Source organism: Lipophrys pholis (genome assembly GCF_963383615.2).
Source record: "Lipophrys pholis genome assembly, chromosome: 4".
Classification (NCBI taxonomy): Eukaryota; Metazoa; Chordata; class Actinopteri; order Blenniiformes; family Blenniidae; genus Lipophrys; species Lipophrys pholis.
The window spans coordinates 1155913-1177035 of NC_137637.1; the positions used below are offsets into that span (position 1 = coordinate 1155913).

Genomic DNA, 21123 nt, shown 5'->3' on the forward strand with positions numbered 1-21123 from the left:
ACAGCTGTTCGTGATGCGTTCAGGTGCATCACGTCAGCCTGCACTCCGACATTTTAACGAGCTGCGGCGCTCGTACAGTAGCGCTGTTACAAACTAAATATGATTAAAATATTATCGATAGTCATGAGCGAACTAGAACACGCATGCGCAGCACACGGCAGTGCAGAAGTTTCGGCAGTGTGGCTCCTACATAGTTCGGCCAGGGCGGTTGGCACAGCCCAAACTAATTTGTTCGGCCAGAAGGAGCTGGAAGAAGGAAATGACGTCATTTTGTTCGACAGGACCCCGCACTGCCGAACTTTCGTCTTGTTCTTATGGAGGATGAAGAGGCCTTTAGGCAGCGAGTCTCCAACTGTCATTTGGACGATCAATTTTTGAAAAAGACGACTGGGCGCTCCTCAATGGCCGCCCACGCCTTGCAGTGAAGTGCCGTAAACCGCGCCCTGCCATAAAGTGGTATTGGTGTCGTGGTATTGGTGTCGTGGTATCGGTGGCAGCTTTATGAGTACGAGTACTCATGCCCGGCATTCCTAATAAATACAGTAGATCCTCACAGTTCTGATTTTATGGTTTTTGTTTCCTGCAGCGCCGGTGCCGGCAGGACAGGCTGCTTCATCGCAGTGGACATCATGTTGGACATGGCGGAGAACGAAGGAGTGGTGGACATTTTCAACTGCATCCGGGAGCTGAGGTCACAAAGGGTCAACATGGTTCAGACTGAGGTGAGCGTTTTAATCTCAGGATGTACCCATACTCACAGCAGTATCCAGTGTCTGGTCCGAGTGCTCGTACACGGAAAAGGCCACGGAGTAGACCGAATGGCATTTCACAAGTACTTGTATCGGTACTCGATATCGGCAAGAAGCTGAAGGTTAGTACTTGTACTTTGGAAATGTGGTATCAGAACATCCACCTTCAACACATCGATGAATATTCATTAGGAAAATGTAATTCTTTGGAAAAGACATGTTTTTGGTTTTGATCTTGGATTAAACTTCAAGTTTTCAAGTATAAATTCACCAATATCGACACTGTCTACATCTTTAATTCAGCCACAAATACTCCGATAAGTCTATTTGTTTGCCAGGGAAGGCATAAACAGACTGTCAATAGACTTTTTGTTTGCAATCGAATGTGAATCCAGAGGAGGATATTATAAAAGTGAGACGATGCTTCTTCCAGTCATCCATCATCCATTCTATTCAGACTATTAATATTTAACTTTCCCTGAATAATAGATGACACCAGTACTAAAAAACACACATATAGACTATGCACACAAACTCTAAATCAAACAAACACACATTGAAATGCAGACAGATTTACTGTTCTCAGTCTGGACGTGATCGACTGCCAGAGATACACACGGCTTCAAAACACACATCTATTTCCTGAAAAGTCACATTCTGAGCCCAGAGTTGCTCAGTATCCTTCACACAGTGTCGTGATTTGTTCTAATTTTGTCGTATCAATCACTTTTAAAGAGCCGCTGTCTTCCGGCGCAGTGTGTCTCGTATCAGAAGAGGAGTGTTCATTTCTTCTCTAAGCCACCTTAAGCCGACCTAATCCATCCCGCCTCTGCATCCCATTTGTGCTACTGATGAAAAAGAAATATCCAAAAAGTCAACTTCTCCAGGAATAAAGAGAAACAGCCTCATTTCCACACTGACATCTCCGGCTCAGAGCCCGAGATTGACTTTTTGAACGGGGGTTCGGAAAACTTACCCAGGGCGTCACATTGATTGTTTTCATGAGACAGCGGCGGTGTGAAGCCTCGTTTTGTGTGTGTGTGTGTGTGTGTGTGTGTGTGTGTGTGTGTGTGCGTGTGAGAGTGTGTGTGAGTGTGTGCGTGTGAGAGTGTGTGTGTCCTCAAATACACACTTGAAACCAAGCTAAATGCATCCTGCCCTGCCGTTGGAAAATGTGTGGGAGCAATTTGTGTCAGTGTTGGAGCCGCTTGACGCTATTATAATCCTGCTCCGCACAACACAAAGCAATTAATCTTTTAAAAGGCACGGGGGAAAGAAGTGTGTGTGTGTGTGTGTGTGTGTGTGTGTGTGTGTGTGTGTGTGTGTGTGTGTGTGTGTGTGTGTGTGTGTGTGTGTGTGTGTGTGTGTGTGTGTGTGTGTGTGTGTGTGTGTGTGTGTGTGTGTGTGTGTGTGTGTGTGTGTGTGTGTGTGTGTGTGTGTGTGTGTGTGACACAGGAGTAGGTATCGGCCAGAAGAGGTCATTCCACTGATGCTTTTAAACACTCCTCGCTGCTCCAAGGGCGAGAATTAACATTCAGTGGAGAGAGAGAGAGAGAGAGAGAGAGAGAGAGAGAGAGAGGAGAACAGAACGAGACAAGGAGATAAAATGAGGAGCAAATTGAAAAAGCGAGTGGCAGCAGACAAACAGCAGCGTGAGCCGAAACAAGAGAGACAGAAATACAAACTGAACTCACTGCTGCTAAAAGTGGAACAACGGCAGGACCGACGGTTAAAGGTGCAGCCAGGTGATGCTGGGAGAGTGACCAAACACTGCTTTAGAATAACTTAAAGGAAAAGCATGGAGCCTAGTGGAAACACTGTGATGATTACTGAGTGTTTTGAAGAGGAAGTGTCCACATGACTGATGCGTTTATCTTAAAAATATAAAAATCTGCTTGAACTGATATCTATTTTATAAAAATGAGGCTAGTAAGTTATATCTAGTGTCTTTTGTCAGTAATGTATGAACTCAAGCTCATTGTGAGTTCAATATATGTCATTTGTGTTATTTTGCAAGCGATAGGATTATATAATTGACATGTCATGTATCTTCATACTGATTTTAATGCCTTGAATCTTAACAACACATCAGAGATTCTGTTTTTACTTGACACACATTCTTTATAAAGGGTTCAGATATGAAGTGCTTTATTATAGTTGTTGCTTTAAATCACGGGGTGTCAAACTCACTTTAGTTTAAGGACCGCATTCAGACCAGTTTCTTCCTGAGTGGACCAGTAAAATAGTTCAATAAAAGTCTTTTCTGGTGATGAAAATGTAGATATTTTTGGAAAATCTAACTATTTCTACCAAAGATTAGTACAATTTCAACATAAAGGTCATTTTAATGATACTTTCTGGTGCAAAATACAGTGAAATGTCTAATAATTCCCTGCCACTGTTGCATTCTGGGTGTTTTTACACCTTGACAGCGCGGCCTCCAGGCTTGTTTGGTAGCAACCAGGTCTTTCATGGCTCCTTCTTTCATGGCAGCGTCATGATATCTCACCTCGGGTTGCTGCTCTTACTCTTTGTTAAAAACATGTTTTGTTTTTTTTAAGCATGTTTAATTTGACATTTTGACCATTTGCTTGGTGGTTTGGCTGATTGGAGCCTTTTCTGGGCCGACGATCATTATGTTTGACATGTCGGCTGGTGAATTCCATAAGAAGTGTAGAAATGAGTTCTTGCATCATTCTGCAGCAGATTTGTGCGCCGCAGCAGGCATGAACAACCTGGAGTTACGTCTGAGCTCCAATGTCTTCATTCTGTGCTACTTTACAAAACTGGAACGATGTGGTGAAAAGCTGTTTCTACATCCAGGCCGGAGGATTCTCACTCTACTGACTCCAGGAATGGTGTGATTGTTGTTCCAGGAGCAGTACGTGTTCGTTCACGACGCCATCTTGGAAGCGTGTCTATGTGGGAACACAGCCATACCAGTGTGTGAGTTCAGAGCCATTTACTACAACATCAGCAGACTGGACCCGCAGACCAACTCCAGCCAGATCAAAGACGAGTTTCAGGTCAGCACACACACACACACACACACACACACACACACACACACACACACACACACACACACACACACACACACACACACACACACACACACACACACACACACAATCAGCCGTCAGAAGATTTGACCTCATAATTTCTTTGTTTGGTTTAGACTCTGAACATAGTGACCCCTAGAGTCCGTCCAGAGGACTGCAGCGTGGGTTTGCTACCCAGGAACCACGACAAGAACCGCAGTATGGACGTGCTATCGGCAGATCGATGCCTGCCTTTCCTCATATCTGTGGACGGAGAGAGCTCTAACTACATCAACGCAGCGTTAATGGACGTGAGTTCGAATCCGTGATCGGAAGAAATGTGGAGAAATTAGTTCCTATTTATTGTTGGTTGTTTCTTTTTTCTGGTTCTGGTTTGATTTTGGTCCGTTTCAAACACTTCAGAGCCACAAACAGCCAGCGGCCTTCATCGTTACCCAGCATCCTTTGCCAAACACGATGGGCGACTTCTGGAGGCTGGTGTTCGACTACAACTGCTCCTCCATCGTGATGCTCAACGAGATGGACGCAGCGCAGGTACGGCAGCGTCGACACCTCTTCTTTATTCGCATTCTAACGCTGCTGTGTCAAACAGGTGAAAACCATGTAGTTAGGATGTTGGGCCACTAGGGGATGCTGTTGGTTGTTTTTAAGTGGAAACCACACACACGGGTGCAGAGAGCAAGAAGCATGGACTGAGAGTTAGGTGACTCCGGAGGCCGGACTCACAAACGGTCGGGTCCGATCAGGTTCACACGGCACTCTGATAGAGGTCGTCTCTAAAATGTAACATGAACGATCAGGCAAAAAATATCGTATCCCAGCAAAAAATCTGAATTGAGCATGAAGACCTGCAGTGTGAACGGAGACTAATTCAGTCTCTCTGGACGTAAACTTGATGAAATCTGTTCTGCTGAATCATCAGAGTTTGACTGTGAGAGCCGGATGAGAGGAGGTGAATAAAGACTTTTCTGTTTGATGGTCTGACAGGCGCAGTTCAGAAAGTGTCTGCTGGTTATTATTGTTGTCGAGTCTCATGCCGAGTCCCTCCATGTTTCCCAGCAGTTATGTATGCAGTACTGGCCAGAGAAGAGCTCGTGTTGCTACGGTCCCATCCAAGTGGAGTTCATATCCGCCGACATCGATGAAGACATCATCAACCGAATCTTCAGGATCTGCAACATGGCCCGGGTACTTAACCTTTCCTCCTCGGCTTTTAGATCAGTGTGCAGATCTGCTGCGACTCCTGCTGGACCTTGAACCGCTCTGGAGGAATTACAGCCTGGATGGATGGATGGATGGATGGATGGATGGATGGATGGATGGATGGATGGATGGATGGATGGATGGATGGATGGATAGATAGATAGATAGATAGATAGATAGATAGATAGATAGATAGATAGATAGATAGATAGATAGATAGATAGATAGATAGATAGATAGATAGATAGATAGATAGCAGTCTTAAAAGTAAGATTAAATTAATTTTAAAAATGTCCTTTACAGGATATCGGACCAGAACCATTGTTCCTCGATGGGTCATTATGTTCTGATGACGTTTGTTTAAAGTGAACTTTCACATAATTCAACAACAAACTTACCAACTTAAATCTTAAAGTGTGTGATTCCTGCTCTAGTTTAAGAAATGTGTTGATAAGTGAAGATATGTTTTGTTACACAGAGACTCCAGTGACATTTGAATTTATTAGACTATTATTTTAGTATCATAAAGATAAATATACTACCAGAGTTTGTTCTGTTTGTGTTTAGTGCACGATTTGTTTATTTCCTTTTCACTTTTATAAGAAAAATTTCTGGCTGTAATAAATTGTATATATTACAGTTTTATAGCTGTTATTGCAGTACAAACATGTGATTTATTCTACCTTTACCCACTGGGTGCTCAGTGGACAGACAAATTGACATTTCCATGAAGTTTCTCATGACTGCAACTATAACACAGCCTGCACTTTGTTTTTGATATAATTCATCTTGACCTCACTTCTCTGTATTTAATCTCTTTTTCTGAAAACTTTGTGAAATTACCACCATTACTTAAGACTTCATTCACCTCAAGCAGAAGAAATCAGCGGGAGACTGTGTGTCGATGCTCTCCCGTTTAGCCACAGGCGACGGCGCTCAGAGAAGTGTGTTTTCTTGGTAATCTGTTCATAATGAGAATGTCATGAGGTAAAATTTACAGCCGAGGTGACGAGTGCTGTTTGTGAGGTTGTTTAAAAATTCATGTGGCCGCAGTGACCTGCTGAATTTATTGACTTCTTTATAGAGAAATAAAGAAGGTTTTTCAATTTTATCTAACAAATTATCACAACAAACGATGCGATTCACTCAAAGATGACAGAATCATCTTGAGATACTGCTCTGATAGTTTGCTGACGACCCCATGAGGACCGTTTAGGAAGTACAAGCAGAAGTTTCTTTCTCTTGTTTACGCAACGTTTCAAGTCGTCATGACACGACGGAGGAAACAATGTTCTGATTGGCCAGCCACTGAGCATGTGCAGAACATTTGTTTACTTTGGCCGAGGTGAGCACGCGCAGTAGCAGCGTTTCAGAAAAGTTGAGTTTTCGCCCGTTTCCATGGCGACCGATTCAGCACATTTTCCAAAAATTGGTCTGTTTGACAGAGTCGGAGCATTTTCAAGAAGCTGCATTTTCCGGCCATGGTGGGAGTACACAGTAGCAGCGTCCCGTTTAACGACAGAGCCTGAACGTTTTCGAAAAGTTCCATCTAAGGAGCCGTTTTCGTAAAGTTGTGTTTTCAGTGGTAACGACCGCCATTGCCGTGTAAACGGGACACCCACAACCGCAGAGGCAGTTTTACCTTTTCACTTGAAAACGTTGCCGTATAAACAGGTCCCTCACCTTCCCTTTCTGTCCCCTCCTTCATCCCCTCATCTCCTCTCTACCTTCCCTTTCTGTCTCCCTCCTTCATCCCCTCATCTCCTCTCTACCTTCCCTTTCTGTCTCCCTCCTTCATCCCCTCATCTCCTCTCTACCTTCCCTTTCTGCCCCCTCCTTCATCCCCTCATCTCCTCTCTACCTTCCCTTTCTGCCCCCTCCTTCATCCCCTCATCACCCCTCTAGATTCCCCTTCCTCTCCTCCCCTCTTGCCTCCTCTAGTTACTCACTCCTCATCTCATTTTCTTGCTCATCCATGACGGTACGACTCTCGTGGTGCCCCATCGTCTGAATGCTCCTATAGCGCTTAGTGAACTCCTCACTACCCCACTCTCTACATTGTGTGTGTGTGTGTGTGTGTGTGTGTGTGTGTGTGTGTGTGTGTGTGTGTGTGTGTGTGTGTGTGTGTGTGTGTGTGTGTGTGTGTGTGTGTGTCCTCCTCTCCAACACATCACCGGTCTAGTGTGAAATGGCTCATATCATCGCAATAGCAGCACATCTCACACTGTGAGAGCAGCTCCAACCTCGCTGAGTCTGTACCACCAACCACTAAGCCATCAAATGAGGAGGGAAACGGGGGGGGGGGGGGGGGGGGGGGGGGTGTTAGAGAGAGAAATGGAAATATATAAATAAGGGAAGCACAAAACAATAGCCATGAGGGGAGGTAGAGCGAGTCGTGGAGAAAGTTTTAAATGAGAGCTGATTTTATAAGAATGAAGTGAAGAGGTGCAGGTGTACTTAGAGGAGAAGCCTTTATTGTGTGGTGTGTGTGTGTGTGTGTGTGTGTGTGTGTGTGTGTGTGTGTGTGTGTGTGTGTGTGTGTGTGTGTGTGTGTGCAGATGTCAGGGTGCGTCACTGTGTGTGGCTGTAAATCAGTCTGACACTGATGGCGGCTTTCTGGTATTTCATATGGTGGATGCCAACCCCCTCAGGCCAGACGACTGAAAGCGCGCCATGAAATTGAATTAAAACATTGCGAGCCGTCGTCTTTGTTGAGTCCAATCCTATTTTCTTTTAAAGGCATTTGTTCCAAACAAGAACTAATTGGAGCATAAAAGCCCCTGCTAACACATTAAAAATGCTTTATGTATCAGTTTCGCACAAGTATATTATCACTGAATGAGACGAATCCCCTACAGCAGCACGGCACTGAAGTGACTGGCAGCTTCTTTCCAAAACAACTCGCTATTTATTATCGGGGTTTGTCCAGAATCGTCCCTCTTCCAGCTCGTTTCACAGCTCCAGGCGTTTTCAGTGCAGAGCTGTTTGTGGGGCGACCGAGGCTCGGTGAGAGCGGGTCGTCTTTCAATCCTGACGTTCGTCTGTCCGTCTCGGTGTGTTCATCTTCAGGGAAGACACCAAACCCCACAGTGCTGCCAGTGGAGGCTGATTGGTGAATGTGGAACAGCATAAAGACAAATTTAATCCCTGTTTATCCATTTCAGGTGAAAAAGTACATTTTCTTTGCGAAATAATTCCCAAAACGCAGCAAACGTGATGCATTTTCACTTTTAACTCATTCCAATGTAAACAGACCTAAACTGAAGACCATTTTAATGACATCATTTACCATTTTATGTCTTTTTTCTCCAATAGATCAGCTCCGTTTGCATCTTTTCTCAAGATATAATTTCAACTGATGATGTTAATGTTTGAGAGAATCGTCCTAATCGCCCTCCGTCTCCCCGCAGCCACAGGACGGTTACCGTTTGGTGCAGCACTTCCAGTTCATCGGCTGGCCGGCCTACAGGGACACGCCTCTCTCCAAGCGCTCCATCCTGCAGTTGGTGCGGAGGCTGGCCAAGTGGCAGGAGCAGTACGACGGAGGCGACGGGAGGACTGTGGTACACTGCCTGTAAGTGTTCAATCCTGAGCAACTGGAATCGCACACCTGCAAACTTACACTTTCTCAACAAACACACAGTTTAATCGGCTTGTTTCACTTCTCTGACTCATCAACTGTAACTGCCAACATTCATCATGTACCAGACAGTCAAAACTAAATGAACATCATGTAGGAAAGTTCAATCATTTTCCAAAATGTTGACAGGATTGTTAAAAAAAAAGTTCAATTAATAAAAATCAAGCATGTAACCGAAAAACTAACCACAATTTATCAGTTAGATGATTTATTCTTTACAATACTTTTCTCTTTAATACTATCTTAACATCCAAACCTAATTATTGTATAAATATTGTTTCTTACTGTATATTGTCTAATCTTTTTTATGCTGGCTGTGCAGCATCACTCCAGTTTTCTCCCAGTAGATGGATTAACAGGTTCAGAGTTACGATTGTGATGGTTTTTGTTGTTGTTTTAAATGGTACGGTACAATACCAGGCACAGGCGTTGTCAAACATAAGGCTCGTAGGTCAAAACCGGCCCGCAAGAGGCTCCACTCTGGCTTGTTGCTATCAAACTTGCCTGGAAGCCGTACAGTCTGGGGGAGTTCGCAAAAACATGCATTCACAAGTCTGCAAAATGCAACAGTTATAGATATTTTCTTGGCATTTCATTACGTTTTTCATCATTACAATTGGCCTCATGTTCATAATTATTGGTACTAATTGTACCGATTTGGAAAAATATAGACTTTTACAAAACATGTTTTCTGCGTCATAACAAAGAAATACTATAAAGTTTAAATTTATAGGTTCTTATGGCATTACTTTTCCAGTCCAGCCCCCTCAAGGTGAAATTGGGCAGTTTGTGGCCAATGAACTAAAAGGAGTTTGAGACCCCTGATTTTGCATCAGTGTGTATTTCCAGTTATTTCTTAATATAGATTTGCCTCAATTGCTTTCACTTTTACATTGCTCTACATTATATTCCTTAAAAAAACATGTAAAAAAAAGAAAAAGAGCCGCCGATGACGGCCCAATGTTGGCCTTAAGTGGCACCACTGTTTATATATGTTTATATAAAGCATTGGTCTCAAACACACGACCCGCAGGATGAAACCGGCGTACCGGAGGATCCAAACTGCCGTGACAATAAATGTAAAAAAAAAAAAAAGTAACTGCTCTTCCTAATTTGTCCACCGGGGAGCGCACTGTTTTTAATAAGAGCAAAGATAATACAACGCCGAGACCCAATCAGTGGAAAGTGGCTGCTTCTGAAGGAGCGTCAGCTTCGAATCCGCACTGACTTGTGAAAACGTGCATGCTGAAGGCTGCAGAAAGCTTGTTTATTGATAAGCAACAGGGTTTGTTTTTTGTCCCATAATAGTCTGAGGCGGTGAAGATTTCAGATGTGGAGAACCTCCTGAAGCTCAAGGTCGAGTCGCTGAAAGCAGCAGAATCAAAAAGTCAAAATTCCACTCAGACGTCATTCGAAACGGGATCATGTTGAAATTGCACTTATTTTTCAAGCTTGGGGAAAAAACATTAAATCTAATGGAGAGTTGTTTTTTCTTGCATCAAAACCAATGGGAACATAATTTCCAGGTTATGGTGTTTTCATTCACTAACACGTGCGACTCCAGATCAAGTTGAGGAAACAGCCTTCGTCTAATTAACGCCGTTTTCATGCTGTCGTGTGTGTTTGCAGACAAATACGACGATGTTCCGTATCATTCTTATCTGAGCTGAACAAATGAAGCCGATAATGAGGAAGGGAAACAAGCTGTAAAATCTATAGCGGAGAGATTAGAGGGGAGTTGGCTCACAGTGGAACATGCAGCCCGAAGCGCATCGCCGCCGCTCGTCCAATCAGCTTCTTCGGTCACAGCTCATTGGACCAATCACAAAGCCATTGATTTTTCTTTTCTATCTGGAGCGTTTTCAGTGTTTTCTGTGTCTGTGTTTGATTGATTGTCGGTTACATGTGGAAAGAGTCATTTAATGTTTATAGAAGTAACATGAACCACATCTGTCAATCAATATTTTGTCAACCACCCGATCACAACATGGTTGGTCTCATTAGGCCTTTTTTATTTTTTTAATTTACTTAGCGACTGAGCCCAAACCAGGCGTGTCGGAGTCGTTTTAGTTCAGAGGGGGGGAAACGCTGTAGACGACAGATAACGACAGATAACGACAACGCCGAGGTTTCACTTGGGCCACGTTCCAATAACAACGTTTTTAAGTAACAACGCAAAACTTTTATTGTGTTTTGGTTCAGACACCGTCTCCATGGTAACGGGGGGAATCGCAACTTTTTTGAAACGCTGCTACTGTGTATGGTCACTGCAGCCGTAATACATAGTTCTTCTGCACATGCTCAGTAGAGACCATCAGAACAAAGTTTCCTCCGTGGTGTCATGACTCCCAGTTCATATTCTCCTGGTGCTTTTATTTAGACAGGTACCGTAATAACAATCCAACATGGTAGTTTTATTCTGACAGTCAACAAAATAACAATCCAACTTGTTACTACATCATTTTCAGCATGTAACTTAACTTGGTTTTCAAAACATTTCTGAAACGAGGCATTTTTACGTGACACGTTGGGGCCTGAGTTGCCCGGCCCAAACTGTAGCCTATACATGACATGTCCAAGATTTCACTTGGATTTTAGTGCAAATAAAAAGAGAAAATCATGTAAACGCTCACTTTTAATGCTTATTTGCACAAACGCAATCTGAACCTTCTTCAATTTCTGCAGCAGTTTCACCATCTCACTGGCTTTTCAGCTAAATCAGGATATGTGGATGAGAATGTGGATTTGTAAACTAACATTATGCAACTTCCTGAATCAGCTGTTGTTTTGGGACTTTTCTAACATAACAAGTGGCCATATGTTTGACTGTAAACACTCACCTATAAAATAACATGGCTGCTCAATTCTCGGGCCCCTGGTACTCCACCAGGGTCTCAAAAAACGTAGGTCGGGCTTCGCTTATTGCAAACCTGTACCATCCGACAAAAGGTTGGATGGAGGGATGACTTTCAGTAGATTGCAGCAAGGGAGCAGCTCTGCTACGTACGAAACCCTGACCCAGAATCAGGTCGTCTGTAAAATAATATAGCCATATTAATCAATCTCAAGATACCTATAAAAATCAATGTTTTAAAGCCGGTGCTTTATGGGAATACACATACTGAGAGATACATATCCCATCATCTGATCCCCTCGAGATTCATTCTGTCGGTTATCGTAGCGACATGCTATCTGCCACTTTAAATTGAGTTCTTTATAGAAAGAAATGCTGCTGAACAGTGAAATGAATTTGTGTGGGAACAAATGCAGCACATCTTTTTGAGGACTGAATTCTTGAACTTTTCCGCTGTGAGTGACGGGGATGTGAGCGTGTTCTGCTTCTGGCTAAAGACAGCCGCACCGGCTAATCAAGCCCAGCTATTGATTTCACACGCTCTGTAATAGCAGTGATAAGGAGAAACATGATGGCTCAATCAGGAGCTGCTGAAAATGGATTATTCTTTTTCTGCTCCTCGCTTGTTCTGCTGGTTCGGACGCTGACGGGTGTTTAATGCTGAGCACACGTCTCATTTTCTTCAGAATCACAGAGGGGGAAAATAAAAAAAAACCTTCTGGGAAGCAGTGAGGAGCAGTTAACACATCAACCTGTTTTACCAGGAGATACAGCGATGGAGGATTTTGATCGAGCGCAACAAAAACTGAAGCTCAACAGAGCCAACACACGAACCCGTACAGTTATCTAATTAAACAAGATTTCAAGAATGTGCAACTATTTTAATCAAAATCAACAAAGAAACTTTACTTTACATAGTTCCACGTTACACTATATGGGTGGAATGTCATGCAAATGGATAATCATCAGATAAAAGTGGAACATTATTTGTCCTTACCAGCTTTTCAATTTTATAATGATCCACAAACGTGTCAAAGTTTAATAAGACCTTCAAACTGTGGTCGATCTCTGTGTGTCGCAAAAGTTTTGCAAACTCCTGAAACCGTTTTCTTGCCTCATGAAGCAACATTAGCTGCTAGTTTTCTTCATTATACGTAACTGAGTTCAAACTGATGTAAACGTTAACCGACAGAAATGAGGGCAAAGTCGTGATGGGCTGAAATTAGGCGTCAGGCATAAAGTGCAGGCGTTGATTTTGTGGCTGATTGGAGACGACCTCAGACAGTCGCGCTCGGCCCCGTCCGGACATTTAATTAAAAGCTGCATGAGATCATAACGGCGCCTCCTTCCTCCAGATGCAATTACTACACCCGTAAAGAAACACTCTTTCTTCACTTCTTAAAGTCAGCGTGAAGTTTTCAGACAAGAGACGATCTTTGATGGAAGCTGGAGCACTTAGGTTGTACAGTACAACGGGTCCAAAGCCTCCAATAATCCTCACGCCATCAGAGTTTTCACATTCTCCGTCTGCTCCCGCATCGAGATTTCTCTCTCTCTTTGCTCGATTCATGGTTTCCTTCGTTTATTCAGTAAAATTTTGTGAACTCAATCAAGTTTATAAAATCCATGTCACACGTGTGCTTAGAGTTTTAGGTCATGTTGATAGGACACTAGTTGGTCGTGTTGTAGTCTTAGGCCCCGCCCACAGGACAACACTGTTTCATGTAACCATCGTTTTTGTTCCATCATCGACGCGCCGCAGCGTTTTAGGAGCCTGAAAACCTTTTTTTTTTCTTTTAAACGGGTTCCACAGTGGAGACATTAGAAAACGCTGCCTCTGCTTTAACGGGTGGACATTAGATGAACACAATGATGTCATGGCCCCGCCTCTCGACCCAGAACCCCGTGACCCTCTGTGATGTCACTGAACAAGACCAACATGGCGGACTGCCTGCTCCTGGTGGAGCTGCAGAAGCTGCTAGTCGCTTTAATAAGACCAGATACTGGATTTCTCGAAATATGAAAAAAAAACATGTTCATGTGTTTCTGTGGCGGCATGACAGCACCACCTATAGGCCTGGAATATGTACTACATCATTTTAAGTCATTTTCATGGTGTCGTGTGGACGGGAAACTTTTTAAGAACGACAGGGAGAATAAAGAGAGTTTTGTCTCACGTGGACTTGGTCTCTAAGCCACATTTTCAGGTTCCTGGTCGTTTTCAGCCTCTTAAAGTCTGGATCGTGTCTCGGGATGCTTTGGTCTTGGTCATTTGGTTTCGTCTAGGTCTTGGTCTCGGGTTAGGTGTTCTGGACTTCCACACTACTCGTTGGTCCACTCAGAAATTAAAAATATCAATTAAAAAATATCCGCCCCTTGTTGTTATTGAAAATTGAAATTAAGGATCTAAAAACTTATGAACTGCGTTCTGAACGTGACACAGTTCTAAATATGTAACGGCTTACAACATCGAGAAAACTGAGAGCCACAGTCCTGCAATAACAGATACGAGTCATGAGCTGACAAGAACATGACTTGAGGCCAGTTTCTGGTAACTTGTCACATCGAAATCAATCAAACCTAAAAGCTGTGATTGGTCCAATCTACTACATCATTTCCACTATTCTACCTTTCCAGTTCCATATACAATGCAACCGTTTCAGTTTTGTTTCCTATACACACAAAATGCTTCAATAACTGTGCCACAACACGCCATCTCCTAGCAGGAAGTAAACACTCCACTGATGCGTTTCATGTGATTGCGCCCCCTGGTGTTATGGCAGTGAATTACTGACATAGAACTCTGAAAGCTCAACCACGCCGGAGAGAAACGTACTGAGCTTCTGTTTAGTATTCACTGAAACGACCCAACATGGTCACATTACTGCTAAAGAATTACATAAAACAGTTGTGCAATTAAATAACATTTGTATCCATGCATATTTAGATGTACCTAAAATCTACCATAACAGCAGAACCTCGTAACCCTGCTGCGACTTTAAAGTCGGTTGTAGATGTAAGAAAACCGCTGCTGATTAAATGTCTGCAGCTTTCATTCTTGTTACAGTTGATGAATAAATTATTCCTGTATCAAGTGTAAAAAGTTATTCAGCTGCTCTGACCCTCACCACCACTCCAGTCTCGGCCCGTCTCAGTTTTGCTGCTGGTTGTTCTCCAGTAATTAGGTTCGCAGTATTAATGCATTTTAGCCCTCAAATGTATCTGACAGCATTGATGTAAAATGTATCTGCTCTCATTTTCTCTTTCTTACCTGGGAATTAGGTTCTGACCCTGGAAAGTCTAAAGAAAAAACCCACAAAAATAAAAGCTCAAACTCATTAAGTGAATAATGGCTACTCTCGTGTTTGAGTCCAAACTAATTTAGTAAACATTGTTTATTTGATTAGTCGTGCTCTCAAAAATGAGAAAGTCCGTCTCCCGTTCTCCGAGCCGTCCTGTGTAGCCGAGGCAGTCCTGGCATTGTAGATGCAGAGCAGGTAGATTCCTGTGACGGCTGCCAGTCCACCTCTCAGCACCTGGATGTTTTATTCAGTGTGAATGCCGAAGGAACTGAGCTGGAACCAGGCGAGGTGGGAAAGTCTGGAGCTGTTTTCATGCTGGGTGGTCCGACTGCTGCCTGCCAGAGCGCTGACCGCTGAGCGGGGCACGCAGCCAGTACACACAGCTGATATACACACAAATATGTCCGCCCTGTTGGCCTTTTGTCTGTGTACAAAGTACTCATCGTAGAAAGTCTTGGTGGAAGTTGAGCGAACGTGGCCAAACGTCGTGAATTCATTAGTGGAGCTCAGTGAGTGTGACTGTTTAAACATTTTGTCTCTTAATGATGATGACGTTTGCTAATCCCCCCATCCCCCCCCACCCCCACCCCACCCCCACCCCCACCCCCACAGTACTGGTGGAGGACGTTCTGGAACGTTCTGCGCCATCTGCAGCATCAACGAGATGATCCAGCAGCAGAACATCGTGGACGTTTTCCACACCGTCAAAACTCTGAGGAACAACAAGACGAACATGGTGGAGACCATGGTGAGCATCTACAGCCATACCGCACGTTAAAAACTAGAGCTACACTCGGTAGAGCGCAGACCTTCACCAACGCCACTTTTGTTTGCGAAACCGAGTTAGCATCGCTAGCATGATAGCCGTTAGCTCATATCGATGCTAACTAGGTCGGTCAGGTAGCGACATCACTGTGAAACACTGAGCAGACACACACTGAGCAGACACACACTGAGCAGACACACACTGAGCAGACACACACTGAGCAGACACACACTGAGCAGACACACACTTCGTGGCGACACACACAGATCCTCAGGTAGCAGCTGCCTCAACGCGTTTCTCATCTCCTGCGTTACGAACATATCGATTTACTCACTCACACCCTCGGACTGCGTCGCACCTGCTCTCTCACACACACACACACACACACACACACACACACACACACACACACACACACAAACACGTGATCAGCGACTTTCCATATTTACAGCTTGAGTGATGATTCAGTGGTGATTGTAAAGAGTTGTTTTCCTCACATACAGATGTGGCCCAACGGTTCCTGGCACCGCGACTTGTTTCCTCTGAACGGAGCTCAGTCGCTCCTGAAAACGCGATGAAATTAAAAACTCCTGGCGCACGTACCTGTGTGCTTTGCCACAGAATAAAACAAGAGGCCGTGAAAAGAGCTGGAAGTTTGTAGAAATTATTGATATCCCTCGGAGGCAGTGGCGCATTAAAGTAAATTGTGGCCCGTTTCCACGACAACAGAGACGGAGGGTTTATGAAAAGTTCCACCTTGGGAGCCGTTTGCAAAAACTTGCGTTTCCAGTGGCTCGAGCGCCGTTGTTGTTTAAACAGACAGCTTTCTGTTTCCATGTTTTATTTGTGTGTATGAGCAGATATTCACTTCAAAATGAAAGATTTTGTCTCTGACTCGGCGTTTTGCTTCCCTCCCTCACAGGAACAATATAAATTCTGCTACGAAGTGGCTCTGGAGGCGCTCAGCTCCTTCTGATCGCATCGAAACCTCCGTCGACGACGACGATGCTGCCTGTCGTTCTCAACGCCGAGACACACACACACACACACGCACACACACACCGCTCGGACTGGATCTGTGTGGTCCTAGATCCTACCTGTGAACGTCTGTGTGTGTTTGTGTGTGTGTGAGTAAGAGCGGGCATGCATATCTGAGTGTGTATGACAACACACACACACACAACCTGTACAGAAACAAGGCTAAAAATAAGAGCAACACTGGTTTTGTGTGTGTGTGTGTGTGTGTGTGTGTGTGTGTGTGTGTGTGTGTGTGTGTGTGTGTGTGTGTGTGTGTGTGTGTGTGTGTGTGTTTCAGCAAGACTGAGGACTTTACATGCTTGTACAAAGAAAAAAGAAAAAACTGATATGTGAAAAAAAAAAAAAAGCAGATGTTTAAAAGAAGCGCCCCCAACCCCCCCCCAACACCCACCCGCCACCCCCACCCCCCCGCTCCGTCCTCTGCCGGGCTGTGATGTGACTATTGTACAGTATTTCCTTTTTAGATATATTCTACGCCTTGAATGTCGTCTCCCTCTGAAGGTCGGATGCACGCTGGAAGATTGTTTTCCGTTTCAATTGTCTTGAAGTTTGTGCCTCTCGTAAAGGTTAATGATACCCGGGGAACCCGTTTCCACGGCAACGCTTCTGAGTGAAAATGCATAAAAACGTTTATGTTTTGTTTGTCCGTTTACACGACGGCGCCGCTCGGAATCACGCGGCTTTTTCAAAATGCTCCCGACTCCGTGTCGAAGGCCGAACCGAAGTCGTTCTTCTGCTGCGACAATAACAAACATGGCGGCCTCCGGGATGTCATGACTCCATATTCTCCTGGGACTTGGTACTTTTATTTTGACAGTCACCATAATAACAATCCAACTTGGTTGTCTGTCCAGAGCAGATATTTCTCTGCTGCCTGTGTGTGGTTTCACTACAAAAACAAACAACAACACCAACTAGTGGCCCAACGCGCTCACTACATCGTTTTTAAACTTTTCCTAAAACGAAAACAGAAAGACGATGTCTTTTCACGTGAAATGTTGTGTCAACGGGGCCTCAAATTTGGAACTGGCTCCTAAAAAAATATTTTCTTCTCCTTTGACGAGCAATTTTTTCAAAACAGTTGTCGTAAACAAAACTACGAGTGAAGAATGAGAACACAGCGAAAGCTTTTTGTTCTTATTCTCTCCTTCTGCCGGCCGCGTGATGAAAGACAGTTTTGTTGTATTTCAATGATCAGTTGTTAAAATCTTACAATGTGCATCCACCCTCGATGTAAATAAAACAACCACAGTCAAACAAACAAACATCACACCAGACGCATTACCAGGAATGGTTTTGTCATAGAAAAAGAAGAGAAGCTGTGTGAGAGTGAAGACAGTTTATTTTTGGACATTTACGGGGTTTTTCCACCGTCCAGAACAAAGCAGATCAAGTTTGAGTTAAAGCTTCACAATAATGACAAGAAAACAAGTTTGTTTTTTGTGGATTTATTTTGTCTTCAAACTGCACAAAGTGTGATTAATTGTAATCAGGACACTCTTCCTTACCTGCAGCCAGGGGAAAATGTGGACTTTCCTAAATTTGAGTTTGACCCTGTGTGGAAAAATGGCCATTTTCTGATCACTTCTGTGAAAAACAACAGGACTTTGTACAATAACTTTCCTTCCCAAAGCAAATATCAATTAAAAACTTTGGAAGACCCGTTTTCTCTAGAGTATTTAACGAAATAGCAAAAACTTCAGAATCCAGGAGACAGACGTGTGTTCTCAGTTCTGTCTTCAGAATGACAACAGATTGACTTCATCTTCCTTTAAATTTGCTTTATTCTGAGCTTATTTTGGTTTAAAATTGAATCCCTGAATCTTTCCTCCCGATCCAACAGGAAAAGGTTTCAGCCAGCGATGAAAGACGCTCCACATGGCTGACACTCCACCTTTAAATTCACTTGACGAGAAATGTTCAGGTGGCCGTTGCCTTCCACTCTTCGTCAGCCCCCACGTCTTCACAGTATTGACACATTTCCTTTATTGGGGTGATTCACTGAGATCAGAAGCAAAGCTAACTTGTTAGCCTTCCTGTGGTTAACTTTTTTAAGGTACGATATGTGTAATACCATTTGTGTCCTATTGATGGCAACAGTGAGTCACTGTCCCTCAGTTCAGGCAGGTTCCTTTTATATCGTCATATTTTCCTTTTAGATTTTGATTTTGATTTGTTTTATTTTTTACCGGCTGCTGCAAGAGTGGAAGTTACTCACTGTACCACCTTCTGGTACAGTGTTGTATTACAACTGATCGGGTAGCTAACGGATGATTATTTAGGTTTTTTGTTATGTTTTTTTTTTACACTAAAATTGTTCTGTATTGTTGCTTGAAGCCAAGTTTGAGTTTTGTTTTTGAGTTCATGTCAGGTTCGAGAGCTTTTGTTTGTCTGTATTTGTTCTGTTGCCATGCTGACGGGGGAACCGACATACTTGTGGTGAAATGTTGTTGCAGTCTGTGCTTACATTTGATTTTGGATTATTTTGCTGGAGTCGCGTCGGGCTCCTAAATGGACCTATCAACACAAAGACAGTGACAGTGCTGTATTGAAGACAATTTGAATGCCAGAAATCTTTTTATGTTTTTTTTTTTTTTTTATTTCTACTAAAGCTTTATTTTACTGGCTTTGTTTATGACCCTTCATGATATAATTTTTGGTTGTTTTTGTTGTTTTTTGAGAAATTTTTTTGTCTTGAATTTGTACATTTTTATTTGTATAATTATTCTTCTGATGATTATTTGTCTAGCAAAGTGCTGTTTAGATCCGGTGATGCCATTGCCATTGGTTGTTTAGTTGTTTGAAATGTGGTTAACATAAAATAAAGGGACCAAAATGTTGAATCAGAGCCAGTTTTCTTTTCTTTGTTCCTCAGTGATTCATGATTAGTGCATGACATCTGAAATACAGCTTTAAACTGTGGCCATGACAGATTGATTTGTGGCTATGAAATACTAATTTGAAGCCAAAGTATTACTTTGTGCCTACAAAGTTGGAATTTATGGCATAAAGTAGTAATTTGTCCCTATCAAACATTAATTTGAGGCCATGAAAAAGAAGTTTGTGGCTAGGAAATATAAATTGGTGGCATTAAATAGTAATTATTGGCAATGAAAAGATATGCGACACACAAGTTATTAGGAGGCCTTACAGTAACCTTGCCATCATTTTTTAAAAGAGTCCATCATTTTCAGATTCTGTTAATCAATTTAGGAATGGACTTATCTATCTATTAGTGTAGCAACTCATCAACTAATTTATGTATTAAACTACTTGTCTATTCATCTAATTATCGATCAACCAACTTATTTATGTACTAATTATCTATTGATTTTGAACCATCTATTAATTGACGTACCGACTTTTACATGTATTTATTCATTTTATGCATAGAATATTAATTTACCTTTATTAAAAAACAACAACATACTTACACGTTTTATATTACGGATTTGTTACAGTAAAATTTGCAGCAAAAACAAAAAGAATAAAAAGTTAAAATTTGTACAAAATTCACACATATACAGGAAGAATGTGCAAACTCAGCAGTCGAACAGGGAATAATCTGACTGCGAGGTGCAAGTGCAAACCACTACACCAAAAAACTAAAGAAAAACAAGATGGTGAACAATTTAAGATCATTATTTAACTAAAATGCAGTGTTTTTCTTCCACGGTGAGTCAGCGACACCATGATCCCCAAACCCAAGAAGAAAAAACAAGTTTTTAAAAGCTGCTCGCTTTTCTTTTCTTTTTCTAATCAATCACAGTCGGTGATGAACGCCGCTCCGAGCCAGCGGCCTCATCCTTTATTTAGCCGGTTGATTCCCAAGGAGCTCATAAATATGCATGAGGCTGCGATTAGCATAGGCACCAAGGACAGGGCCGGTACCTCGGCATTATGACGATCAATCAGAAACACTAAGGGGCTCCTCGGAGGGAAGCTGTCTGTCAGCTCGGCTTTGGGCTGAGTTGATGCAGGCTAACACACACACACACACACACACACACACACACACACACACACACACACACACACACACACACACACACACACACACACACACACACACAGAGTCAGAAAAAGGTACGCTCAAAGCATACACACACATCACACGTCAGTCTGCACACCCAGTGTGCATGCACACACCTGAGTTCACAGATAAAACACACACACACACAAACACACACACACGCACACACACACACACACACACACACACACACACACACACAAAACAGATCCACAGCCAGAGTCAATGAGTCTCATTTGTCTCGTGTTCTTTACTCTCCTGCTTCCCGATTCCTCTTTTTTCTTCTTCTTTTTCAGAGCCGACTTGTAATGAGTTTGAAAATTGGCCCATTTCATTTGCTCTCACTGAAATGTCATTATCGGGGGGGTCATGGTGGGACCGTAATATATTTTCTCCCACTCTAACAAGGTTATTAATATATTATTTTCCCTAAGAACTTGTAACAAGGTTATTTGGTGTCCCCATCAGATCCCATG

At 43.0% G+C, this 21123-nt stretch overlaps 1 protein-coding gene across 1 annotated transcript; it reads left to right on the forward strand.

Annotated features, from left to right (window-relative positions):
- Positions 1-592: 592 nt before the first annotated feature.
- LOC308108407 (receptor-type tyrosine-protein phosphatase T-like) lies at positions 593-16758 on the forward strand. The gene is made up of 8 exons (XM_080461293.1): positions 593-722; positions 3626-3775; positions 3928-4101; positions 4214-4345; positions 4874-4999; positions 8425-8588; positions 15423-15558; positions 16499-16758. Exons 1-8 carry the CDS (start codon positions 630-632, stop codon positions 16550-16552), a joined length of 1029 nt encoding a protein of 342 aa, XP_080317419.1. The 5' UTR covers positions 593-629; the 3' UTR covers positions 16553-16758.
- The last annotated feature ends 4365 nt before the right edge of the window (positions 16759-21123 follow it).

What these genes read in the sequence shown, in the direction of transcription:
- LOC308108407 (XM_080461293.1), top strand. Translation starts at nt 630, where the DNA reads ATGTTGGACATGGCGGAGAACGAAGGAGTGGTGGACATTTTCAACTGC. An exon ending in GGATCTGCAACATGGCCCGG is followed by an intron (nt 5,000 to 8,424) that starts GTACTTAACCTT and finishes GTCTCCCCGCAG; the next exon opens with CCACAGGACGGTTACCGTTT. An exon ending in AGGACTGTGGTACACTGCCT is followed by an intron (nt 8,589 to 15,422) that starts GTAAGTGTTCAA and finishes CCACCCCCACAG; the next exon opens with TACTGGTGGAGGACGTTCTG.